Here is a 27,253-nt window from a genome sequence, read left to right as displayed (position 1 = left end):
GATCCCTCGTCTCTGACGTTTGGTCATTTGTGTGTTTGATTAAAGTTGTGCGGTACTACCCAGGTGCCCCAGCGGACTACTTCTATCTCCCCTGCTCTTGTGAGGAAGCACTCTCCTGGGAATGTAGAGTCTGGTGGAGGGGGGCGAGCGGCCTCCCAGCTCATCCGCACCAGGTCTGCTCAACTTAGCTCTCAGTCAGATCACATGCTGGAGGTGTTGCTCTATTTTGGCTGTATTGTAGCATTAACTGTATCTTAAACTCTTCAGTAATCCAGACCTGAGGAGGACAGAATTGTCCCTGGATGTGGCTCTGCAGAGAACCAGCAGCAACAGCTCATCCAACTCCAGTACACCCAGCTCTCAGGGCGGCTCCCACCCTGGATCCAGTGAGAGGAACCAGCCGAAAGGTGAGAATGTTGTGTGTTTCTAAGAATTCTTGAATTGTTGTCTCACACAACTTTGACGTCATGATGTTTTTACTGGGACAGTCCCTCTGGAATTACTGGGGATCGAACCAGAAACCTTAACCACTGCACACCACCATGCAAAAGAAAGTCTTTTTAGCTTTTATTTACAGGACAGTAGAGGCAAAAAGGTAATTGGAGGATAGAGAGGATCAGGACTTGAGCCAGGCCAGATTTAAACATGGGTCCCTGTGAGCAATCCTTTTGTTTTGAGCCAGTGTGGGTGGTCATGTTGTGTTGTGAGTGACTGGTGCAGACGTGGCCCTCCCAGAATGCCTCAGTCTGACATCCTCAAAGGCCCTGAAGGAACTGGCACTTGTTCAGACTTCATTCTAGTTGTTTTTGCTGGGCGGTTCCACTCTGTTCACCATGTCAGATGTGCAGTACTGTGCTCATCCTCCAGAGAGTGAAATGGATGTATAGTATGACAAGGTGGATACATAGTTTGCCTGTTTTGAGCACTTGAATTGTTTAGTTGTAGTAGATGTATTTATAGGCACTGTAAAGATAGGTAGAGTCCTAAAATACCTAGGACTATTTGTATTTTTCTGTTAACAATAATGGCAATAAGTAAGGCATAATGTACATCCAGCCAGTTGTTATCACAGAATAAAGCCTGACAGGGCTGAAGGGCTTTATTTTGCAGTGACAACTGCCTGGATGTACATTATCCTGCTTATTACATGGCTGTCTGCTACAAAAGTAAATAATTAGACATAAAACATTGATCTGAGTTGAAATATTCAATATTTCAAACCTTCCATGAAGAAAGCAGTTGCTAGCAAGTGGCAAGTTCAAACTAGACGGACATTTAAAGGATACAGTGCAGTCATTGCACTTATGTTATTGGGGAATAACATACCTTGGAACGTGGTGACTGACCAATCAGAATCGAGTTTTCCACAGAGCGGTTATCACACTGTTTGAGAACAAGTTGTCTTGTGAATTTCCTCCCTAGTAATTAGAATACAAGTCCCTCAATATGGGGTTTTCTCAAGCATTTACATTTGATGTCCTTCAATAATGAACATGTGGTTACATCCTGTTATGTTGTTTTCCAGGCTCTGGTAAATCAGAAGGATCTCCAGTGGCAGTACAGGAGACTTCAAAACCCATTCAAGAGGAAAGCAGAGAGTTGAACAAACCTAGTCGACCTGCAGTAAGTTGCATCCCAATGGCTCTCAAATATCATCTAGCCTTATCTAGCCTTTAGACAAAAATAATGTATTTCTGTCACAATTTCTTCAAGTTAAACCAAACTTATTTTGAGTTGCTATGGAGACCTCTACATTTCTCTTTGTATAAGATATGTCTGTCGTTTCTCTCAAAAGAAATGGTAAAATCCTCGTTAAGTGACCCTCAGAGCAGGTCTAGAGATTGTTTGTTTTCCTGTACTCATATATTGAGACGGCAGATGCTGAAAAACATTGCAAACGTCATGCGCACTTCAGTATGTGTGTAGTAAATTAAACCGCACACTGCGGAAATCATAGGGACTTATATGTTCACTGATATTTTAACTTCCTACTTTGGTGTCTCATTTTTATCTAGCATGTGCTTGAAGGTGCTTTAGTTCTCTTTGGTTGTAGATGTGACCTCCAAACGCAGTGCTAGACTAAATAACCTTCAGACACAGATGCTGTTTTACAGTCGGAGGCCAAATGTCCCACTGGTTGCATTGTTCAGACTGTCCTCTCTGCCAGTTTTCTATTTGTGAACACTCGAAGCTTTTAGATAAGTGATACACTGAAACTCTTAGCGCACTTGGCCAAAACTGATATTTAAAATGAGCCGTTGTTTGAAATAACTATCATTTGGGTTACTATTATATTAATTAAAATGATTTCACTTTTTCCCTTTAGTTGCTGTCACTAATATTAAATCTACAACTACTTAAATATTATATAATATGTCTACATAAATGCAATGAAAGTCAATTTCTATAAAATCGCCTGCCAAATTCATGAAATACCTACAATTTATTAGCTTATGCATTGCTAGAGAATTAAACCCATGGCGATGGTGTTGCCAGCACCAAGCTCTCCTGCATTTTTGTGGAAAAAAAAACAAACCTTATCTTTATTTATTTTACCTCATTTATTTTTTATGGCAGGTTAGTTTCTGTGTGAGCCATTTTGGCTTGGACAACCCAAGTCCTTACTTGAGAAAACTTGTGTTGAGTAATTAAAAAAGGTCTCTGAGGCGTGATGAATGTTTGAACAAAGGGCTAGAGCTGCCTACATAATTAACTGACCTACAATCTGTATTAACCAGCTCCAGCGCACTTTCTGCACCACTCTCCTGTGTTTTCTCTCTCTCTGCTGTTCTTTATCTGTCTTGTCACCTGGACCTCAATCAGGGCTGGAAAGCCAGAGTAAGGGTTGGTAACATTCCCATCCATCTTCCTCTCAGTCCCTCTCAATCTAAAGGTTGCTTGGCAGAGGACTGTGGGAATTCTTGCCTGCTAATCTCAATAGCAACGCTGACTTGAGAAAAGCTTGTTCTCTTTCACCCTCTCAACTTTCTCACCAAGCTGGATTGCCAGTGGCTTTGTCAATGGACTCTGTGTGGGTGTGTGTCACTTTCCCCACTTGGCTCGGATTCTCTCGCCCCAGTGCAAATAACCCCAGCTGTTTGTTGGGAGCCTTGCGGTTTCCATAGCTACTAAAGTTCAGGAGGGGGCATTTTTATGTTGGCCATAGAGCTGGGATTACAGGTCGAATGCAAACTGATTACAGATGACCTTTGCATAAGACTTCCTAAGTGCTTAGCCAAATCATTGTAGAGATTAATAGAATTTTCTTTGTGGGAGAAATGTATCTGAATGTCGTCTTCTACTTGAGCATACCTCGAAAAAACCTTCAGGTGCCACAAATTCTTTGGTTTTTTAGCATTTTTGTGTATTTGAACCCTTTCCAACAATGACTGAGATCCATCTTTTCACACTGAGGACAGCTGAGGGACTCATACAGTATGCAACTATTACAGAAGGTTCAAATGCTCACTGATGCTTCAGAAGGAAACAAAATGCATTAAGAGCTGGGGGGTGAAAACTTTTTGCTTTTGAAAATCAGGGTACATTTAACTTATTTTATTTTTTTGGAAACATGTAAGTATCTTTTGTAGCTTTTGAAGGGCAGTACTAAATGAAAAAATATATGATAATTAGGCAAAAAAAAAGAAAAATGTACACATCTTTATTCTGTTCAAAAGTTTACACCCCTGGCTCTTAATGCTTCGTTTTTCTTTCTGGAGCATCAGTGAGCATTTGAAACTTCTGTAACATTTGCATATGAGTCCCTCAGTTGTACTGTCAGCTACTGAAGTTAGTAGTGTTACTATTATAGTTAGTTTTAGAAGTTATGGTTATATCTTTCTCTTTTTTTATAGGATCTGACTGCCCTGGCTAAAGAACTGAGGGAGTTGCGAATAGATGAGATTAACCGTCCACCCCTGAAACTGACCGACTACTCCTCCTCTAGTGAGGACTCTGAAAGCAGTGAGGATGAGGATGGTACTGTGGGGCATGATGGTACGGTGCCAGTCAGCGACATCCCTAGAATAATGTAAGCGCAAGACTTTAGTTCTTTCTTGTTCCTCAAAATGAATTTTATATCAGAGCTGTGGCATAGTAATCAAGGTTGTGCTCTTACATGTTGAGTCAGGGTGCTTATAGAGGCAGCTCATGTCCAAGTCTGGCTTGCAACTTTTTTTCATCCCATTTCCCACCTTTTATCCTCTCACCTCTTATTCTCTTTCTACATCTGTCAATAAAATGAGCACAGAGATGAAATTTCTCAAAGTCTTCAAATTAATTCTTCACCCTCTTGTTGTTTCAAACCCGCAAGAACTTTGTTCATCTTTGGGATTCAAATTAATATATTATATAACTACCAGAGTCAGAAAGCTCTTGGATTTCATCAAAAATATCTTAATTTGTGTCTCAAAGATGAACAAAGGTCTTGCAGGTTTGAAACGACCCGGTGAGTTCAGGGTGAGTAATTAATGACACAATTTTCATTTTTGGGTAAACTATCCTTTTAATGTGATTCTGTATAATGCAAACCTAAGTTTCCCATTTTTGTCTCCCTCAGGCCTTCAGTTCAAGGAAATAATGAGTCTTTCACAAGCAGCCATGACGAGTCCTTTGGTGACTCCTACAATGATGAGTCTAAAGATGGCACCCTAAGAATGAGAGAGGTGAGGTGCCAATGCCAGACACATTAGATGTTATTTAGCTCCAATATGACTTATTATCTCTTGCTTCTCAAATGTCTCACACTTTCGACTTCTCTCTGATGTTCTCTATAGACCAATGAGAGGCAACGCTTGGGCCATGGCGAGAGCAATGGTTTCGCAGGCCATGGGAACCTACCAGACCTGTTGCAGCAAAGCCACTCCCCATCAGGAACTCCAACAGGCCTCAATTCCCAGGATCTGGACTCTATGGATGAGGTAGATAACATGGGATAGTGTGCATATCCAATATATATGAATCATTTCCTACCCTCCTTTCTTGAATTTGCTCTCCTTGTGCATTAAAATTAAGCTAAAGTCTCTAAAAATGTGAGGAAAACACTTTACTGTCCTAACAACTCTCACTTTCATAATCTATCACAGACATTATTTACTGACTCGTAGTCACAAGTCTAAAATTTCCTGCTGTGTCACAGATCTATTATCTAAACAGCAGGAACTGCACTTCTTCTGTAGTTTTAGCCCCAGACTGTTTCTTTCTGAATGCCTGCTGTTAAATCATTTTAATGGAGCTGATGTGGTTCATTTGTTGTTTTTTATCAGTTTGGTCATGGAGGTGGTTCGAAAGCTTCTTTCACTCCTTTTGTCGACCCGCGTGTGTATCAGACCTCCCCCACAGACGACAATGACGAGAGCTCAGCGGCCGGTAAATATACAAATCACAAACAAACACATCTTATCACCGCCTGCAATGCTGAAAGGAAGAGCATTTATGGAAAGTAATTTGGATGGCACGACATTTTGGATAAAATATAGTTTAAAATGATTTATTCTGGGTGCCGAATGAGATAAGAGCTGCAAATTTTGCTCTCTCCTGCTGGCTTTGGTTCTTGTCCAGACATCCGTTTATGAATGAGATGTTTTCTTTTTTGTAACTTTTAATGTGTTTTCTTGTCTTCTCACCTCTGCAGCTTTGTTTGCTAATGAGCTGCTGCGTCAGGAACAGGCCAAACTGAATGAAGCTCGCAAGATCTCTGTGGTCAATGTTAACCCTACCAACATCAGACCTCACAGTGACACGCCAGAAATCCGCAAATACAAGAAGCGTTTCAATTCAGAGATCCTGTGTGCCGCTCTATGGGGTACATCACCATTTCTCTCATTTCAATTTCTCTTCTCATATACATTCTTGAGTCAGAATCCAATTCTGACAAGCCTTGTGTTTCATCTTTGTGGACGCTCAGGTGTGAATCTCTTGGTGGGCACTGAGAACGGTTTAATGCTGCTGGACCGCAGCGGTCAGGGCAAGGTGTATAACCTCATCACTCGCCGACGCTTCCAACAGATGGAAGTGCTAGAGGGGCTAAATGTCCTGGTCACCATATCAGGTTTGTCTCACTACAAAAAGAGCTAGACAGGGGCATCAAAGTTGACATTTATTGTCATGTATTGCAGTCAGATGAGATTTAAGTCCACATTTTTAAACATAGCGCTAAAAAAGTGCTGGTGGCAGCTCTTTGTGTCTTTTGGGGATACATGTCGTGTTTTATTAACATGTCAGCCTTGTCATTGATGTTTCCAGGGAAGAAAAACAAGCTACGTGTCTACTACTTGTCATGGCTGCGAAACAGGATACTGCACAACGATCCGGAGGTGGAGAAAAAACAGGGTTGGATCACTGTTGGGGATCTGGAAGGCTGTATTCACTATAAAGTTGGTAAGTCATCCATCTCTGCTAGAGTTGTCGGAAAAATACAGTAAAAAAGTAGTATTCGAGTTGTATACCATCATATTGTATGGTAGCAACTAATATCTAAATAAAACGTCTGGATTTAAGTTTATTTCTAATGTAAATATTTATAAATGACATTAACACTGTGGCATAAATTATTCAAAATATTAGATTTAGTAATAAAGAATAAAGGTTAAGAGTGTGATAAATCAGTTTTCTCTTGTTTCTTGTCAGTATTGTTGTTTCTTAAATATCAGCGTTTTCATATTATTAAAAATATTTGAATAATATTAAATGTTTAATGTATTTTTTAAAGATATTTTATTAGCAACATTATATATTATTATAAATATTAACAGCATATTGGTGAGCCTGTATTTAATTATTCAATTTATTGTATTATTTACATTTTTATATAAATTCTTTTATATAAATATATTTAAATACTTTTTATATAAATAATATATTTAGTTTTTTTATATATATTTATATGTTTTGTTATATAGAAATATATATTTATGTATAATATTTTATACAGTATTATAAATACACTACCAGTCAAAAGTTTTTGAACAGTAAGATTTTTAAATATGTCTTCTGCTCACCAAGCCTGCATTTATTTGATTTAAAGTTCAGCAAAAAATGTTGAAATATTTTACTATTTAAAATTGTTTTTAAAAACTGCTTCCTATTTGAATACATTTCAAAATGTTATTTATTCCTGTGATTTCAAAGCTGCTCCTTCAGAAATCACTCAAAAAACATGTATTATTATTATTGTTGTTGTTATTATGCTGAAAACAGCGGAGTAGATTATATGGTTTTGTGGTCCAGGGTCACATAGTCTATTTTTTTAGCAACATTAAATATTAGCAGCTTGTTAAGACAACATGAGGCTGCATTTTCCAAGCATGCAGAATGAAGCAAAGTCCAAGATATTGGGGTTGAAAGATGAAGGCTTCCCTGTTAGAGCAAAGGCTGTTAAAACGGAGGTGGTTGAGTAGGCTAATCGAGATCTCTGATGCTAATCGAGAGGATTGACATTCAGCTCGCCTCTAACAGCATGGAGATTGGCAGCAGGGGACGGTCTGCTTCCTTGTATGAATATGACAGACTGCCACTGTGAGCTGCAGGTAACCGAAAGCATGATTTACTTTGTTTTTAGTGAAATACGAGAGAATCAAATTCCTGGTGATCGCACTGAAGAACTCTGTAGAGATTTATGCATGGGCCCCCAAGCCGTACCATAAATTCATGGCTTTCAAGGTATGATGGTGTAACAGTATTTCCTTATCTTATATTTCAAATGCTCTCTGTATTACTTTTTATGTTATATAACCAACATGTGATAATAATTTAATTTGTAAATGAAAGAAAATGCCTTAAAGCTTTGCATGCATTAGCTGCTTTTATCCAGCTCTCTAGACTTAGCATTCATTTCTATATCTGTATCTCTTTGTTTCTGGCAGTCGTTCACAGAACTACAGCACAGGCCTCAGCTGGTTGACCTGACTGTAGAAGAGGGTCAGAGGTTAAAAGTCATCTATGGCTCTAGTGTGGGCTTTCACGTCATAGATGTGGATTCTGGGAACCCTTATGACATCTACATACCATCACACGTAAGTGATAAATTTTAGTTTTTCAGTTAGCCTCATAGAATTACTGGATTGCTAATAAATTTATAATACAAAACCTCTATATCCAGCAGTGCAGACCTTTTAGTCTGTGGTTTGCTGTCTGTAAAAACACAATTTATTTTCTGGGTAAGAGCCGGTCATTGGCAACATCCTGATTTTTGGAGAGGTTGTTGAGAGGTTCCCATGGAAGTGTTTCTCTTGGGGGTTGTAGTCTAATCTTGGTGAAATAACATGTGCCTCCACACGTTATATTCCCTTCAAGGCACTCGAAAGTGTGAAAAGTGTAAGGACGATTTGTGGAGCTTTGAAAAAGGAAGAAGCTCAACTTCTGTATATGTTCATATACTACATGTATCTTGTTCAGATAATGGCTGTATATTTACATATACAAAGCACATTGTACCAATTACAAACTACATTAGTCTTAATAACTACTAATAATTTTGTATGTAATCATTTGTAAGTGCTATGTAATTGCTAATAAGAGCTGGAAGTGCAAAACACTATACTCGGGTGTGTATAATTATAAAGCAGGTTTGCTTTTACAGATAAAACGAAAATTACCTCATGATTTATTCACCCTAAAGCCATCCTATGTATATATTTCCTTTTTTTATTTCAGACAAATACAATCAGAGTTATATTAAAAAATGTCTTGGCTCTTTCACCCTTTATAATGGCAATGAATGGGTGTTGAGATTTTAAGGCCCATGAAGTGCTTCCATCCATCATAAAAAGTGCTCCACACAGCTCTCTTGAGGCAAATCGATGCCTTTGTGTGCGAAAAATGTCCATGATTAAAACTTTATAGTCTGTAATCTCTAGCTTCCGCTAACTGTCGAGCAGTGCGTTCACAAGAGAGTGGCATTCCAGCAGATGATGTAGGCATGGTGTAAGCACTGGTGAGAATATGCTAGTCTCTGGAGAGCCAAGTTTTGTTTACAGCAAAGGAAAACCAGTCTCCTCTTGGTTTATATCGAAATCCTCTGAAATTCTCCTTTACAAATCATCGTTTCGTACTTCTAATTTGTGACCAATGTTTTGTCTCAAAAATATATTAATGTCTCCTCTGAGCTTCAGCGTTCGTCACCGTGTTCGCCTACAACCCTACATCATCCGCTGGAACACCACTCTCTTGTGAACATGTGTACAACAGTTAGATTATGGTTTAAAAAGTTTTAATTATGTATATTTTTCTTACAAAAACACATTGATTTGCCTCAGAAGGCCCCCAGAGCTGTGTGGAGTACTTTATATGATGGATGGATGCACTTTATTGGACTCTTGAATCTCAACACCCATTCACTGCCATTATAAAGCTTGGAAGAGCCAGGATATTTTTTTTAATGTAACTCAGACTGTATGCATTTGAAAGAAAGTCATATACACCTAGGATTGCTTGAGGGTGAGTAAATAATAGGGTAAAGTTTTATTTTATGGGTGAACTAACCCTTTAACACACTGAAAAGTCCATAAGAAGGATGCAATACTATAGAAATTGCCAAATTAAGGTGTTTAACAGCAAAAGACTTTAAGAATTAAGGTGAAGAGGGTGATAAACTAAGAATTAAACCATCAGGAACCTTTAAGTCTCCAGTTCCACCATTTTACAGAACTGCAACCTACTTGGAGGTCTCCAATTGATCGATAGTATGAAACAGTATAGAACAATTTGGACTAGGTCCAGAATTATCTCACAATTCTGACTATTTTCTCATAAATGCAAGTTTATATCTCCTAGTTCGGACTTTATAACTTGATTTAACTCAACAATAGTGAGTTTGTCAGTTCTCTCATATCAGAATTGTGAGATTTAATCTTGGAATTTGAAGAATAAAGTCAGAATTTAAATATAAAACCAAATATACCTTTTTTTTATTCTTTTGTTTCATGGCTCCATAGACTGCCACTTGAATACCATAATTTTCTGCAACCAGATAAGCTGCACCTCAAAAAAAACTTCATCACTGTTTGCTAACACTGAATTGGTCCATACTTTAGATTCTGTTTCAAAAACAATGATTCCTTGAATGAATAGATTTAAATTGAATATGTGGCCATCTAATGGTCTCCTTAAGCACTGCATCATGGTCTTCTAGTGACCCCTTCTTCTTTCTCTTAGATTCAGAGCAGTGTGACCCCTCATGCCATCGTGGTGCTTCCTAAGACTGATGGCATGGAGATGCTGCTGTGTTATGAAGATGAGGGCGTTTATGTCAACACCTATGGCAGAATCACCAAGGATGTGGTCTTGCAGTGGGGAGAGATGCCCACCTCTGTTGGTAAGTCTGTGTTAGTTGTACAAGAGGAAACAGGCCATACTGACCAGAAAATGACTTCTATTTAAGACATCAAATATTTATCTTCAGAGAATACTTACAAAGCAGTATATTTTGCTATTAGCATGAGTCCACAGTCACAGTGGCACTGATTTCCGATTGGCCTCTACAGCAGTGTCTGTTTCTGTTAGCTGCCAGCGCATGGGTAGAGCTTGAGGGATGCGAGGCCAACAGAAGTGCATGAAAACAACAAAGGGCTGCCACACATCCTCTGCTTTGTGGGAGGAGATGAAAGTAGTTCACCCAAAGTTCAAAAACATTCGAACTTGGCTTCAGCTTCTCTGTTTTGAGAAGTATGAATATGGTTATGTGTGTGTGTGAGCTGGTTTGAGTAACACATTAGCTGGAGGATTTAGGGCTTTTGGCGCGCGTTATCATATATAATAATCTCAATGGGCAGAGCTTCTTAGGTTTGGCAGGCTGCTATGATTATTAGTAGTGCTTGCGTACAGAATTATACATTTTTTGGGGTGATTTTTATGCAAGGCTCGCTAATCTTCAGCCTGGCTTATGAAAAGACGTCATGGATTGCATTCAGAGATCAGACAAAAAGATGCATCTACCCTTTTAAATCAAGACACAATGAAGTTGTATAAGCAAATAAATAGACCATACTAGACTAGACTCAATACTGCCAATACTGCACCGACTTTTAGATGTTATGAGACAAGCTTTTAAGGACTTATTTGTTTACCCAGAAAAACGTTAACTATTTTTATTAGTACATTTATAATATAAGTACATTTAAAGAATCTTTGGTAACGCATTACAATAAGGTGTCATTTTTAACATTAGTTAAAATGTGACCCTGGACCACAAAACCAATCTTAAGGAGCACAGGGTATATTTGTAGCAATTTTGTAAATTTCCTACCGTAAATATATCAAAACTTAATTTTTGATTAGTAATATGCATTGGTAAGAACGTCATTTGGTCAAATTTATAGGCAGTTTTCTCAATATTTAGATTTTTTTTGCACCCTCAGATTGTAGATTTTCAATAGTTGTATCTCGGCCAAATATTATTAAAACCGTACCCCAATGGAAAGCTTATTTATTTATCTTTCAGATGATTTATTAATCTCATTTTCAAAAAAATTGACCCTTATTTGTGGTAAAGGGTCACAAATGTCAATATTGTAGCATCTAACACCTACAACAACAGAGATAAAAAAAAGTGTTTTTTATAGGCATAGTTTTATCATTTACTCACCCCTCCTTTTGTTCCAACTTGCTTTCTTCCTTGCCAAAGAACATGTCTAGTCAAGCCAGTTTTATTAGTATTTTCATTATAGAAAAATATGATGTTAATGTTTATAATATTTTAATGTCTTTATTCCTTATCACATTTAGCAGATTAGAGCTGAGTGATAATATAGTTAACATATAAATCAAAAAGTTGAGATTTGCTATATAGTATATATCACTTTACTTAAGTGTACTGTATGTATGCAAATAAGATTGTATATATATATGTATCCAACTTAATACATAATATTTAACAGAATGTAAAAGCTGTTCTGTTTCTGTTTCTTCTGGAACAATATGAAGAACAGAGGTTTAAAGGGTTAATTCACCCAAAAATGAAAATCGTTATTAATTGTCATGTCGTTCCAAACTTGTAAGACCTTTGTTCATCTTCAGAACACAAATTAAGATATTTTGGATGAAATCCAAGAGCTTTCTTACCCTCCATAGACAACTGACACGTTCAAGGCCCAGAAAGGTAATAAGGACATCAATAAAATAGTCCGTGCTGGGTTTCTACTGGGTTTGTAAAAGTATGGGATTTGATTAAAGTATTTGTGTTTCCAGAATTTAAGTCAAAGTCAAAATACAACTGAATGAATTCAAGGTGCATTTTATTATGCAAAATACAGATTATAAGCATTTTGGGTTTCTTCTCACAATATTAGCACTGTATTACATAGCCTCAAGGACCTTTGAAAAATAAAAAATATACAGACTTTTATGTTCGGACGAAAAAACCATTAAACTTAGCAAATAGGACAATGCACACTGATCCATCAATTGCACCATCAGCCAATTACACGGTTTCTTGGCCGCCACAGAGTATGCGTCAAAAAAAATCCAGGGCTTTGAAATATGGCATATTGCTTTTTTTTTTTTTTTTTTATACAGTATCTGTCTTTTTTATAAACTCTTGAACTTGGCAAATTTTATGCCATCAGCCCATTTCCTGTCATGCCTTCTCTGCTGCCACAGAGAATGTGTTAAATTAGACATTAGGCCTTGATATTAGAGGTACTACCATAAGAAAAGCCAAACTTTGAACAAGTAGATCTGTTAATTCATGTAAGATGGCAGTGATGCACAAAGGAAATTGTAAAGGGTTAGGGTTATGCAAAAAAATTCCCATGTGAATAGTTTCTCGAGGGCATGAAGTTTTTTGTGTGCAGGTGACTATATAACAAATATAAAGCTGAAAATAATGCTTTATGAACCATTTGTTAAATATGGTCTGAAAATCTACTGAGAGGTTTGGAAGTTTGAGTCTGGAAAAGTATGGAATTTTAAAATGGAAAATGTGTAGGAACCGTCCATGTAAACATCAGTGGTTCGACCATAATTTCTGAAGCTACGAGAATACTTTCTGTGTGCAGTCTGTCGTCTTACTACCTCACTTCACTTAATTTGTGTTCCAAAGATGAGCAAAGATCTTAAGGGGAGACGCTGCAGACAAAAACAGTTTTTTTCATGCACCTGTAAAGTTTGAGATTTTGGGCTCTTTGGTTAAGTGTTTTTTCAGACTAATGGAAAGAAAACATCCAAAAGACACCGTTAAGTGTTTCTTTTATAGCACTGTATCTATTTGTGTTAATAGATTTCAATTACAATACATATTTTTAAAGGCCGTTTTCTCAAAATTAGTTTTTTCTCTTAGACTGAGCCATAAATCTCCACTTCAGTAACACTTACACACACCAAACTTTTTATTTTTATTCCTGACTGTATCCTGAAGGTTTTTACAGAGGGATTTGTTCATATATAATTTGCTTGATTTTATACATTTTATCCTCCGAACAACTGTAAAAAATAGTTTTCTGCCTAATATTTTGAGTTATGAAAGTGACAAAATGAGATACCAAAATTTCTTCTGTGAAAACATTTGACTCTAATATGTCAAAACAAAAAACAAACAAAAAACTTTTAGACAAACTAAAAGAATTTTAAAATGGACTTCATCCAGTGTCCAGATTTTTTTACTAGAAATATTCACATTTTATTAAACAATGCCTCATTTGCATATTAAAACCTAACATTTTAGAAAACTTGCAATACAAAAAATGTTTGCAATTAACAATGTAATCAATCAACTGAGTACGTTAGGTGATAACTATTAGATAATTTTTTACCCTATTCACCTGCAGTGCCTTAAAGGAGTAGTTCACTTTCAGAACAAAAATGTACAGATAATGTACTCACCCCCTCGTCATCCAAGATGTTCATGTCTTTCTTTCTTCAGTTGTAAAGAAATTAGGAAAACATTTCAGGATTTCTCTCCATATAATGGACTGGTGCCCCCAAGTTTGAACTTCCAAAATGCAGCTTCAAATGGCTCTAAACAATCACAGCCGAGGAAGAAGTGTCTTATCTAGCGAAACGATTGGTTATTTTCTAAAAACATTTACAATTTATATACGTTTTTAATCTCTACACACAGTACACACAGAGCTAGACAAGACGAGCATTTGAGGTTAAAAAGTATATAGTCATTTTTTTATTTTAGATAATAACTGATCGTTTTGCTAGATAAGATCCTTCTTTCCTCAGGCTGTGATCGTTTAGAGCCATTTGAAACTGCATTTTGGAAGTTCAAACTCGGGGCACCATAGAAGTCCATTATATGGAGAGAAATCCTGAAATGTTTTCCTTAAAAAGCATAATTTCCTTACGACTGAAGAAAGAAAGACATGAACATCTTGGATGACAAGGGGGTGAGTATTATCTGTAAATTTTTGTGAAAGTGAACTACTCCTTTAAGGGTTTGGAATGACATGAGGATGAGTAATTAATGACAGAATTTTACATTTTGGGTGAACTATCCCTTTAAGTCATTATTTCAGTACGTATACCATTGTTATTATATGGAAAACAGCAGCTTCAACATTCTGCATAAATGTGACCCTGGACCACAAAACCAGTCTTAAGTCGCTGGGGTATATTTGTAGCAATAACCAAAAATACATTGTATGGGTCAAAATTATTGATTTTTCTTTTATGCCAAAAATCATTAGGAAATTAAGTAAAGATCATGTTCCATGAAGATTTTTTGTAAAATTCCTACTATAAATATATCAAAATGTAATTTTTGATTAGTAATATGCATTGTTAAGAACCTAATTTGGAGAAATTTAAAAGGTGATTTTCTCAGTATTTTGATTTTTTTTTTGCCCCCTCAGATTCCAGATTTTCATACAGTTGTATCTCGGCCAAATATTGTCCTATCCTAACAAACCATATATCAATAGAAAGCTTATCTATTGAGCTTTCATATGATATATACAACTCAGTTTTGTAAAATTTAACCTTATGACTGGTTTTGTGGTCCAGAGTCACAAATAACCATTTATGACCTGTCCCCAAAAAACGAAATATCACAAATATTACTCTGGCCAACTGGGTTTTTTAAAAGCGGAGTATACTAAATCTTTCAAATTTACAACGAAAGTGCTATTGTAATTTGTTTTTAGTCTAGAGAAGATTGTCTAAACATTAGAACTCAACAGGATGTTCTGTTTTGCAGCTTATATCCACTCCAACCAGATCATGGGCTGGGGAGAGAAAGCCATTGAGATCCGCTCTGTGGAAACGGGCCACCTGGATGGTGTTTTCATGCACAAGAGAGCTCAGAGACTTAAGTTCCTCTGTGAGAGGAACGACAAGGTTAGCTCATCACCACCAATGTCATCGTTCAATTAAAACAGACAGTTTTGAACAAGCTTACATTTGTCTCTTTTTCATCTTCTGTAGGTGTTTTTCGCCTCGGTTCGATCAGGCGGTAGCAGTCAAGTGTTCTTCATGACGCTGAACAGGAACTCTTTGATGAACTGGTGAAGCTCCTGCAAACCCAACACTGTGGAGCCTGTTTTCCTGTCAGCATCGCATCTGTGAGCGCACGGTACATTGACTCTTTGGTAAAAGATTTGACAAATATTAAAGACTCTAGACGAGTGAGTTTGGAAACATGGGTCTGTCCCGTAGGACAGCACACGGCTCATGGAGGTGCAGTATCTGACGTCACCTGCAGTGGCACGCAGTTCCCAGAAGAGGGGGCTGATTAACTTGAACTTGGTTTTAGACCTTATTTGTGGCCTCTGTTCTTTTAGAAACCTCCCGTTTTACGTTCCGGTCCCTGGTTTCCCATTGGTTTTGATTGAACTTGTTTTCAGTTTCCAACGAGTATTAGTCAGTTGCATGATTGTAAAGAATCGGATTTAAATATTCAAAAGATAACAAACGTTGGGGATAAACATTAGCAAGCACTCAGGCTAAAACCAAGCTTTAGTCTCTCGATGTTTCACCTTACAATATTGGCAGTTTCACAAATATCTGTGACGCCCATTCTCAAAAGAAACAAATAACACTGGTGCTCATTTGTATATTGTCAACAAGATCCATATACTGTACATTTATCCAAAGTACTGTATCTTAAACTATAGTTGAGTTTGTTTTATAGCTTTGAGATCGGAGCTGAACGGATCATGAGCGCATCTTTACGTTTAAGTCAAGCGTTTTGTTTTTTTCTTCTCTGGTCTTTTTTTTTTGGAATGTTTGAAACAACGAAAGTGAAATCCAGCGACACGCAGAAGAAAACGGTCCTCCTCACTGGTTGCATGTTTGTGTAGACACTGGATCTGCGCTAGCTGAACAAAAAAAGTAAAAATAGAAAGAAAAAGGATTTAAAAAGCACCTGTATTTCAGTGACGATTGAGAATTGTTCATGACTTTCTTTTAGATTTTATTATAGTGCCTAGCACAAATTAACCTGTGTGGAATCAATCTTTTAGAGACACGTTGATTTTCTATTTTTGCATCTGATATTTCATTACACTTCTGTTTCGGCCATCATTCGTAGGCCGAAAGTCTCTCTTCTCAACATGGTTATATTAAGCTGTGGCTTCTTACACTTTTATTTTGTAACTGTGTTGAATCAGTCATAAAACTGGGGCTCAAAACATTCCAAAAAGGGAAAAAGTTTTCATCTGAAAATTATGTGGTACTCAAAGTCACAGACTAAAATATCACAGATGTTGGTACTACTACTACAGATATTAACCATAATGTATTGTTCATTATATCTTTTATTCAGTTTCTTACTTTTGTATGCTCGCCCGGGTCTTCAGTTTGACGCTTTAGATGTTCTCAACAAGCAAGTCACTTGATGTTTGCACACTATATAGATATTTATATTTCTTTCACATCTCTTACATAGCAAAAGAAGATATTTTAATGGTGAGGGAATGAGAGGTTTTTAGCAATAATGTCCTGCTGATGTATGTATGTATGCTGTGTGAAACACTGTGTTCGGCCAGTGCTGGAAAACAAACCTCACTGAGCTCTTTTAATGAACTACTTTATTTGACACTCAAGAATGGTTACTTAATGTTTCTGTCTTAATACGTTTTTAATGATCGTCGAAGCTGTAAACAAGATTCTCATTTCTTTTACGGTGATAGAAGCACTATGTCCTCCTTTTTTTGGTTTGTTTTTTTATTTTATGATAAGAAAAAAAATAAACAAATAAGTACCTTTTTTGGCTTGTGTTCATGTTCCTCATTCTGTTCAATCTTTGGTTGTTTTCCAGAGCACTGGTATCTCGAGCACTGGGAACTTTGCTCTGTTAGGTGTAATACATTAACTCTTCTTGCTCAAGCACGTAACGTCTTATCCAAACGCTTTGTTATGCCATTAAAAAAAAATAAAGCACTAAATGGTATTTGCATCATACACATTAATAGACCTTTAGAAAGATATATAAAGTCATGTCAATTTTTTTTGACCACACTGAAGAGTGAAATAATAATCTAGTTTCCAGTAGGAAGATGATTGTCCTGAAGCAGCATATAAACAGCGAAACAGTGATACATGAACATCATTAGCAGATCAGGGCAGAAGGTCTTTAGCACTGCACACATGTGCAGCATGATCCTGCAGTGACAGGATTGATCATTTACTGGCTATTGGGAAAGCAGCAAGAACCTTGGAGCCACTATTAACAACCAAGAGCGGCTTTGCTGACACTTCATACCAAAATGGAGAAGGTAAATTTATTTGTTTATTTATTTATTTATATGTATGTTTGATTTGCCTCTGAATGATAAGTAACTGGTTGACGATGGTGTGAAACTGTTATTTAGCTTTGCATGTTGAATTCAAAGTTAGTTTTTTTTTTTTTTTTTTTGTGGAGAGTTGAAAACGTTGTTTTACTCTGGTACGAATTAGAGCAGAGATGATAGTGATATGCAGAATAGTGAACGCAGGTGTTCATGCTGTGGGTTTATCATTAATGTTACTGTGATTTGACAACATACACCCATTTAGTTGTAAATTTACAACTGAATAACCAACACGTCTAGAGAGGAGATACTTTTTTTATGTGTATAAAACAAACAGTTTAAGACGAATTGGCAATCTGTTTGTATGACTGTTTATTCACTAAACTGTGTATTTACATACACTGCTATTCAGAAGTTTGGGATCAGTAAGATTTTTTTTGTTTGTTTGTTTACAAGAAGTCTCTTATGCTGATCGAGGGGGCCTTTATTTGATTAAAAACAGAAAAAATAGAGATATTATTGCTATTTAAAATAAGTTTTCTATTTAATGTTATTTATTTCTGTTATGCAAAGCTGAATTTTTATCAGCCATTGCTCTAGTTTTCAGTGTCATACGATCCTCCATAAATCATCCTATTATGCTGATTTATTATCAATGTTGGAAACTGTTGTGATGCTACTGTGCCTATGATGCTTTTTTGAGGATTCTTTGATGAATACAATTTAAAAAGAACAGCATTTATTTAAAGTAGAAATCCTTTCTAACAATATAAGCCTTTGCTGTTGCTTTATATCAATTTAACACATCCTTGCTGAATTAAAAGTAATAATTTCTGTTAAAGAAAGACGGTAGTGTATTGTTACAAAAGGTATCCGTTTTAAATAAATACTGATCTATACTTAATATACTTTTATTCATCAAAGAAACCTGAAATGAGTATCTCAGGTTCCAGAAAAATATTAAGCAGCACAACTGTTAGAATTATTAGAATGATCTCTGAAGGATCATGTGACACTGAAGACTGGAGTACTGATGCTGAAAATTCTCCTTTGCATCACAGGAACAAATTCTATTTTAAATAGTATTGAAATAGAAAACCACTATTTTAAATAATAATATTTCACAATATTACAGTTTTTTTTTTTTTTAAATCTAACAAATGTAGCCTTGATGAACAGAAAAGATCTCTTTAAAAAAACAAAAACCCTGCTGATCCCAAACTTTTGAATGGCAGTGTAAAAAGTTAGTAATATTAATAAACTGTGTATGTTTGTAATTGCACATTGTTATTGATGTTACTATAGTGCATAATTGTAGTATTGTGTTATGCTAATTAGCATTACTAGAGATTTTCAGAACATCAAGAGCTTTAGTTCTGTTTACCCAGGTATTACTCATGTAATTGACTGCACAAAATACATATAATACAGGTAATTATATTTCAGATATGTTATAACATTCATTTTGTAATAACATAATCTCAATTATACTTAGAACACAAAGAGCTAAATTTATGGAAGTCCATTTCAGCCACTGAATAAAAAATTAAAAGTTTAGTTTGACTTTTTATCTCACTATTTTGACTTTTTTTTTTCTTTGTAGAATTGTGATTCAAACTCGAAATTCAGATTTTTATCTCAACTTTGCGATTAAAACATTCAATTGCGAGTTATAAAATCCAGTTTTAAGGGAGAAAATTGTTCTCAAAATTGCGAGATTATATATCACAATTCTGACTTAATTTTCTATTGCGTTTTATAAAGTCTGACTTTTTTATACAAATATTAGTGAACTAAAAAAAATAAAGTATATATTTTAATGTTGTTATGGAAGCCAAACTGGATAATTTTATAAGGTTTATCTCACAATTCTAACTTTTTTTCTCATAATTGCGAGTTCACATCTCACAGTTCTGACTTTTTTCTGTTTTATAATATAAACTAGCAGTTATAAAGAGTTATAGAGTTATAAAGTAATAATTGTAAGATATAAACTTGCAATTCTGAGAAAAAAAGTCAGAATTGTGAGATTGCGGGTTTATATCACGCAATTCTGTCTTAATTTTTCAGAATTGCGAGTTTATATCTCACAATTATCACTTCATAACTCACAACTGCTAGTTTATATTATAAATCATAAAGTCAGAATTGTGAGATAAAAAATTGAATTAAAATGTATACTTTATTTTTTAGTTCACAATTTTAATGAAGAAGTTCTGATCCTAATGATAATTATAATTCAGAGAAAAACATGTAATTGACCATTGTCATTTTTGCAGATTGTGCACATTCTGAATTGATCAAGAGTAAATGGTAGTTTTATGTTAATGGTTTCTGCAGACTTTTTAATATCCTTTTAGGACCATGTAAAGAAATTGAATGGAACAAAATATGTCAATATGTTCTCTAAATGAAAAGTTTAAAAATATAACTTCCAACCTGTTAGTTTTTTTCTTTCATTGGAAATGTCTAAATATTCTTAAATCAAGATAGATTTACTTGAAAAGTAAAATGACATTAGTCATGTTTTATGATAAAATGAAGTAAGTTTATGCTTAGAACAAGAACACATATCTGCCAGGGGGTTCAGGAAATTCAACTCAATGCAAAGGGAAAACAGGTTTTTACACCACATTAATTAAATTTCGTTTAATAAACAAAAACAAAAACAAGACTTCATATGTTCAATTTGCATCTGAAGCAAATGTATCTTGATTTAAGGATGTTTTGGAGAACAAACAGTGCTTGCAACATTTCCTACCATAATATATCAAAACCGAATTACTATTTAGTAATATGCATTGCTAGGAACTTCATTTGGACAACTTTAAAGGTGATTTTATCAATATTTAGATTTTTTTTTGCACCCTCAGATTCTAGATTTTCAAATAGTAGTATCTTGGAGAAATATTGTCATGTCCTAACAAAATGGAAAGCTTACAGTGCCTTGCAAAAGTATTCATTTTTTCACATTTTGTTTTGTTGCAGCATTATGTTAAACTGCTTTAAATTAGTTTTTCCCCACATCAATTTACACTCCATACACCATAATAATGACAAAGCAAAACCAGATTTGCAAATTTTACAAATGTATTAAAAATAAAACACTGAAATAAGTACATTGCATAAGTATTCATACCCTTAACTCAGTACATAGTTGAAGCACCTTTACAGCCTCAAGTCTTTTTGGGTATGATGTGACAAGCTTTGCACATCTGCATTTGGCAATTATCTGCCATTCTTTGCCTCACCTTTTCACCTCTCAAGCTCTGTCAGCTTGGATGGGGGCTGGCAGACATTTTCTAGAGTCCTAGTTGTTCCAATCGTCTTCCATTATGGATAATGGAGGCTACATGCTTCTGTGAACCTTCAGTGCAGCAGATTTTTCTCTGAACTCTTCCCTGGATCATTGCCTTAACACAAGTCTGTCACTGAGCTCTACAGGCAGTTATCTTGACCTCAGGACTTGGTTTTTGCTCTGATATGCATTTTCAGTTGTTAGACCTTTTCTGAGAGGTGTGTGCCTTTCGAAATCATACTCATTCAAATGAATTTGCTACAGTTTAACTCCACTCGAAGTGTAGTAACATCTAGAAGCAATATGAATGCTCCTGAGCTAGATTTCGAGTGTCCCAGAAAAGGGTATGAATACTTATGCAACGGGATCTTTTCAGTTTTTTATTTTTAATAAATTTGCACAAATGTTAAAAACCTATTTTTTAAATGCTTTGCCATTATGGAGTAGGGAGTGTAGATTGATGTGGGGAAAAAAGTAATTTAAAGTAGTTTAACATAAGGCTGCAACATAACAAACTGTAAAAAAAAAATGAAGGGGTATGAATAATTTCGCAAGGCACTGTATTTATTCAGCTTTCAGTGAATGTATTGACCCTTTTGTGGTCCAGGGTCACATTTAAGACCTTTTTAGGCTTTAATTTGTTTAAGGCCAAAACTTAATTTAATACCAGTCATGTTTTCCCATCTCACAGCAGTTAACAGGCACACTCGCTCTGGCAGTGTTCACAGCTACGCTTGGCTCTCTGCAGATGGGATACAGCCTGGGCGTCATCAACGCCCCACAAAAGGTCAGACATCACACCATCATTACAACGGTCACACTCCTAGCTTCATTCAGAGCCGGCATGATATCTGTTTATCTATTGTTCACTATCATTATTTGTCATGCCATTATGTTACTGTGTCACTGAAGGTCATTGAACGGCACTATGCAAGATCTCTGGGTGTCTATAATGAAGAACTGACCCGCAGAGAAGGAGGAAACGCCACAGAACATGAAGAACCCACTGATGCGTCTGTGGTCATGTACTATTCCTTGTCTGTGGCCATCTTCTCCGTTGGAGGCATGGTGTCCTCCTTTCTAGTGAGCTTTGTTAGCGACATCCGTGGAAGGTGGAGTATTCGTGAACTTGTGAACTATTATTTATGATAAGATAAAAAGGAAACAGCTCAAGGATATTTATTGCAAGAAATAGCTATCTGGAAAGAACAAAGTTTTATGTGATCAGATTCAGCAGATTGTGACTCATATTTGTGGATGTACAGGATCAAAGGTATGCTGTATATAAATGTCCTGGCCATAACAGCTGGACTCCTGATGGGCCTGGCTAAGATGGGCACACCTTACCTCATGGTGATAGCAGGACGTGCTATCATGGGACTGTACTGTGGTAAGACACAACATAAGTCTCAGGTGCCAGAATGTGTCTGTTAAGTTTCAGCTCAAAATAATTTTCAAATCATTTATTATATCATGTTGAAAATGCCTATTTTGAGTGGAAGCAGAAACATGCTGTTTTCATGCATGCCTCTTTAAAGGAGAACTCCGGTGTGATTTTGACCTAAAGTGTATTGAATCATGATACCGAGTGTGAACGTACCTTGCATATCTCATCTCGTCTTGTCCACTGCTGTCCGAAATCTGGGGTCAGTTAGCCGATGCTAACAACAGGTTGTCAATGAGAGTCAACAGGGCATCGGGATAGCCATGTAAATAAATCACTGTTTTACGCCATTTACGAGGCACAAAGTAGCTCCACACTTCATTGGTAGACTTCCAAGGGCCCTGACATTTAAAACGAGACATTGAGAACTCAGAAAAAGCACCGGTAGTTTATTTACAAGTAGATTTATGCAGACATTTTTCACCAGGAACAGACCGGTCGCCGCCATCTTAAATTTAGTCACGATAAGTCGAGTGTTGAGCACGAAGGAAACTACAACCTGATAAATTGATAACCTGATAAATTCCTTGGTGCTCGACACTCGACTTATCGTGACTAAGCTCAAGATGGTGGCGACCGGATTTTATCTTCCAGGTACTGTCTGTATAAATCTTCTTGTAAATAAACTACCGGTGCTTTTTATGAGTTCTCAATGTCTCGTTTTAAATGTCAGGGCCCTTGGAAGTCTACCAATGAAGTGTGGAGCTACTTTGTGCCTCGTAAATGGCGTAAAACAGTGATTTATTTACATGGCTATTCCGATGCCCTGTTGACTCTCATTGACAACCTGTTGTGAGCATCGGCTAACTGACCCCAGATTTCGGACAGCAGGACACAAACCGAGATGAGATATGCAAGGTACGTTCACACTCGGTATCATGATTCAATACACTTTAGGTCAATATCACACCGGAGTTCTCCTTTAAATGCAAAAAATGCAAATGAGCTGCTGCTCCCCGCCCCCTTTCCAGAATAGAGACAGAGAGCCACGTGTCATAATCTGAAGGCCACGCCCACTGGGGGGGGGGATTTTTTCCCCCAGCTGTTTACCTTTACAGACATAACTGTTTTTGTAACTCCCGTGTGTTTTTAACATAAACTTGTGTGTATTTAACAGTTTAAGCGCAATAAGACATGAAAGAGAACTTAGTTTAGTACTCACTTGCCGTGTGACAGCCTGAGTTTAGGATGTGTGCGCTCAGAAAACCCGTATCAGAAGTTTAAACTAATATGGCTTTAAAACACATGATTTCAGCACGATAGACATGCTAGTTAAAACCAAACAGATTTTTTAGCAGAGTATCTGAAGTACGAGCTGTAAAGAGTGCATTTAGGCCACGCCACACCGGGGGGGAAACAAACCAACGCTATCCATTGACTTTGTATTACGGGAAACTGCCTCCTTGTCATTTCTGACTTATAACAAAAAACAGAATAATGTCTAAAAGCTGCTATGAGACAAGGTGTACCGTAAACAAGCTAAAACATAGAACTACGTTTTTATAAGCTGTCAACCTAAAAAACGAGTGTTTAAGGACACAAAAGTAAAGCGCAATGTGTCATATTACTCTGAGAACTACGCCTGCTGGAGGGACAGTAAACATTCATTATTTAACCATGTCAAAGGATTTTTTTTTACCACCCTGAAAGGAGGAGATATATTGAGACGCTACATTTTGTTGGACTGTCAGTGCACCTTTTCCTTACCTTCCTTTTGTTGGAGAAATTATCCAACTGAACGTGAAATACCCTGACATCTACAACTACTTGTGTCCTTAAACAGTCGTTTTTTGGGGGTCGACAGCTTATAAAAATGTAGCTATGTGTTTTTTTAGCTTGTTTACTATACACCTTGTCTCATAGCAGCTTTTAGACATTGTTCTGTTTTTTGTTATAAGTCAGAAATGACAAGGAGTGCGCTTCCCGTAATACAAAGTCAATGGAGAGCATTGGATTGTTTTCCTCCCCGGTGTGGCGTGGCCTAAATGCACTCTTTACAGCTCGTACTTCAGATACTAAAAAAATCTGTTTTGTTTTAACTAGCATGTCTATCGTGCTGAAATCATGTGTTTTAAAGCCATATTAGTTTAAACTTCTGATACGGGTTTTCTGAGAGCACACATCCTAAACTCAGGCTGTCACACTGCATGTGAGTACTAAACTAAGTTCTCTTTCATGTCTTATTGCGCTTAAACTGTTAAATACACACAAGTTTATGTTAAAAACACACAGGAGTTACAAAAACAGTCAGTTATGTCTGTAAAGGTAAACAGCTGGGGGAAAAATTGCACGTTTATATTAGATTTGTGTGGCATCAGTGCTGAAAAACAGTTAAAACCAGCCTAGGCTGGTTGGCTGGTTTTAGCTGGTCAGCAGGCTGGTTTTAGAGAGGTTTTGGCCACTTTCCCAGCCTGGGAGACGACCAGCTAAAACCAGCTACTTCCAGCTTAAACCAGCTAAGACCAGTCAACCAGCCTAGGCTGGTTTTAGCTGCTTTTTTTCAGCAGGATAAAGTAAATAAATCAATAATTGTCTGTCATTAAATTTGGATCAGGTTCGATTTTCTGCATTTTCTCATCCGTAACAAGCATTTTGATAGGAAAGGATGACGAATATAAGAAACCCGAAAAAACGTATACGAAAAAGTTCGGACTAATAGCCATTGCACACTGACTACAAAATTTTTGCAGGTTAAAAAATATAATACAACCTCATGTTATGACAATCGTCCGTCATAAAAAAAAATCAGATCAGGTTCATTTTCTGTGTTTTCTCATCCGCAACAAGCATTTTGATAGGAAAGGATGACGAATATGAGAAACCCAAAAAAAACGTATACAAAAAATTTCGTACTAATAGCCATTGCACACTGACTACAAAATTTTCGTCCGAAATTTTCACAGGTTAAAAAATATAATACAACCTCATGTTATGACAATTGTCCGTCATAATAAAATCAGATCAGGTTCATTTTCTGTGTTTTCGCATCCATAACAAGCATTTTGATAGGAAAGGATGACGAATATCAGGTAAAATACATGTTATTTGGGTTCCCGAGGTACAATTCGCATTCCAAAGGGGTTGCTTTAATCCGCGGACAAGACGTGGAAAATCACAGACTTGGCAACACTGTTTCCTGATCAGTTGAGTGAATTATTCAATGACTCACTCGAGGCAGCCACTTGCTTCATTCCTAAATTAATCTTATTTTAAATGAATTGGTTGAGTGAATGAGTCACAGTTCACTCATAAACACAACCACTTTTCGTCTGAGCAGATGTAATGAATATGTGTAACTTCTATATATAAGTTAAATGCTTGCACTGTTATATGTTTTGTGAATGTATATGCAATATGTTTTGACTGCATACTGCTTCACATATGTTATAGGTCTGTCATCTGGCCTGGTGCCGCTGTATATTGGAGAGATTTCTCCAGTGAAATACAGAGGTGCTATGGGAGCACTTCACCAGCTGGCGATTGTAGTTGGCATCCTTATTAGTCAAGTGAGTGCCGCTTTTATAATGCATATAATCTACAAATAAACTATATAAGGGATAAAATGTTCATAGTGGGAACTGAATAATAACTGAATGTTTAATTTGATTAAATAAAAGAGCATGACCATAAAATACCTTCTATTGAAAATCATTTTTAATCAGTTGAAACATTAAAAAAAAGCTATTCAATAAATATGCAAGTAATAAAAGTTGTATTTTAAGTAAGACACTCAATTATTAGATTCTTTTTTAAATGATTGATTAGAATCTGTAAGATGTGTGCAGGTGTCGTTGTTCTGTTCAGGTCATTGGTCTGGATTTCCTGCTGGGAAATGATGACATGTGGCACGTGTTGCTGGGTCTTTCTGGAGCTCCTGCTGTCCTGCAGAGTCTGCTGCTGTTTATGTGTCCAGAGAGTCCTCGATACCTCTACATCAAGCTAGGCAAAGTGGAGGAAGCATGCAAGAGTATGTGCTAAAGTGTGACTCACAACTTTCTGTTTGTTTAAACATCCAATTTAAATTTTATAATAGGCCTTTTATGAGAAAAATGTCATAAAGTGTAGGAATAAAGTCACAACATTATGACTCATTATGACAGCTAAAGTATTTATATTTCAAGAATAAAGCCAGGACTATAAGAATAACATTTTGTGAGATTCAAGTCAGTATTATGAGAATAAGGAAAGGAGCATTGAAGTAAAACTGAGTAAAACTGACTACTGGCTGCTATTATAGTTTGCATAAAACAGGCAATTTCCTGAATGTCCATCTTGTTCTTTCTCCTTACTAAATTCAATTTCCTGCATTTCACTGCCGGCTACTAATGATAACTGTTTGCCAAAAGAATTTATTTTCTAGTAAATACTGACAGTCAATCTAAATTCTCCACATTCATTTTCTGCATTGATGAAGATGATTAACATATATATATATATATATATATATATATATATATATATATATATATATATATATATATATATTACCCTCAAGATTCAGCAGCTTCAAAAGGCTCTACACAATTCCAGCTGAGCAATATGAGTCTTATTTAGTGAAAATATCTGTCACTTTCTCAAAAAATAAAAATGTATATACTTTTTATCCAGAAATGCTTGACTTGCACTAGCTCTGTGATGCACATCTGTGATACACATTAAGTAATCATGATGGAAAGGTCATGGTAATCGTTGTTTTACCTCTTTTGGTAAAGGGCGTTTGATTTTCTTTGCATGTTTGCTTTGTAAACACTGGGTCAGTACTTCTACCTATGTCACGCGTGACCTTTCCAACATGACTACGTAATGTGTTAAGTTGAGCTAGTGCAATCATGCAATTATGTT

The 27,253-nt window shown here is 36.3% G+C and overlaps 2 protein-coding genes across 2 annotated transcripts in view; both read left to right on the top strand.

The window, feature by feature from the left end:
• LOC141344269 (TRAF2 and NCK-interacting protein kinase-like) overlaps positions 1–15,614 on the top strand; it is a 119,791-nt gene extending 104,177 nt beyond the window's left edge. Inside the window, exons 18-32 of the mRNA XM_073849102.1 lie at positions 64–173; positions 268–407; positions 1,526–1,623; positions 3,855–4,030; positions 4,559–4,664; positions 4,776–4,919; positions 5,265–5,367; positions 5,633–5,803; positions 5,906–6,049; positions 6,244–6,378; positions 7,559–7,659; positions 7,863–8,012; positions 10,153–10,312; positions 15,137–15,276; positions 15,364–15,614. Coding sequence (XP_073705203.1) covers positions 64–173; positions 268–407; positions 1,526–1,623; positions 3,855–4,030; positions 4,559–4,664; positions 4,776–4,919; positions 5,265–5,367; positions 5,633–5,803; positions 5,906–6,049; positions 6,244–6,378; positions 7,559–7,659; positions 7,863–8,012; positions 10,153–10,312; positions 15,137–15,276; positions 15,364–15,447 — 1,962 coding nt within the window. The 3' untranslated portion in view covers positions 15,448–15,614. The remainder of the gene's footprint in view (positions 1–63; positions 174–267; positions 408–1,525; positions 1,624–3,854; positions 4,031–4,558; positions 4,665–4,775; positions 4,920–5,264; positions 5,368–5,632; positions 5,804–5,905; positions 6,050–6,243; positions 6,379–7,558; positions 7,660–7,862; positions 8,013–10,152; positions 10,313–15,136; positions 15,277–15,363) is intronic.
• A 1,892-nt stretch (positions 15,615–17,506) lies between these two features.
• LOC141344268 (solute carrier family 2, facilitated glucose transporter member 2-like) lies at positions 17,507–26,389 on the top strand. Its single transcript, XM_073849101.1, has 6 exons — positions 17,507–17,654; positions 21,659–21,754; positions 21,880–22,079; positions 22,233–22,357; positions 25,802–25,917; positions 26,216–26,389. Exons 1-6 carry the CDS (start codon positions 17,646–17,648, stop codon positions 26,387–26,389), a joined length of 720 nt encoding a protein of 239 aa, XP_073705202.1. The 5' UTR covers positions 17,507–17,645.
• The last annotated feature ends 864 nt before the right edge of the window (positions 26,390–27,253 follow it).

The sequence above is a fragment of the Garra rufa genome, chromosome 10 (genome assembly GCF_049309525.1).
Source record: "Garra rufa chromosome 10, GarRuf1.0, whole genome shotgun sequence".
NCBI lineage: Eukaryota > Metazoa > Chordata > Actinopteri > Cypriniformes > Cyprinidae > Garra > Garra rufa.
Note: the sequence above shows the minus strand (reverse complement) of the source record. Positions and strands in the feature narration are given on the sequence as shown.

Bases quoted from the DNA above. Each gene is read 5' to 3' on its own strand.
- LOC141344268 (XM_073849101.1), top strand. The intron at 21,755-21,879 runs GTCAGACATCAC...GTGTCACTGAAG, and splicing joins TCATCAACGCCCCACAAAAG to GTCATTGAACGGCACTATGC. The intron at 22,358-25,801 runs GTAAGACACAAC...CATATGTTATAG, and splicing joins TATCATGGGACTGTACTGTG to GTCTGTCATCTGGCCTGGTG.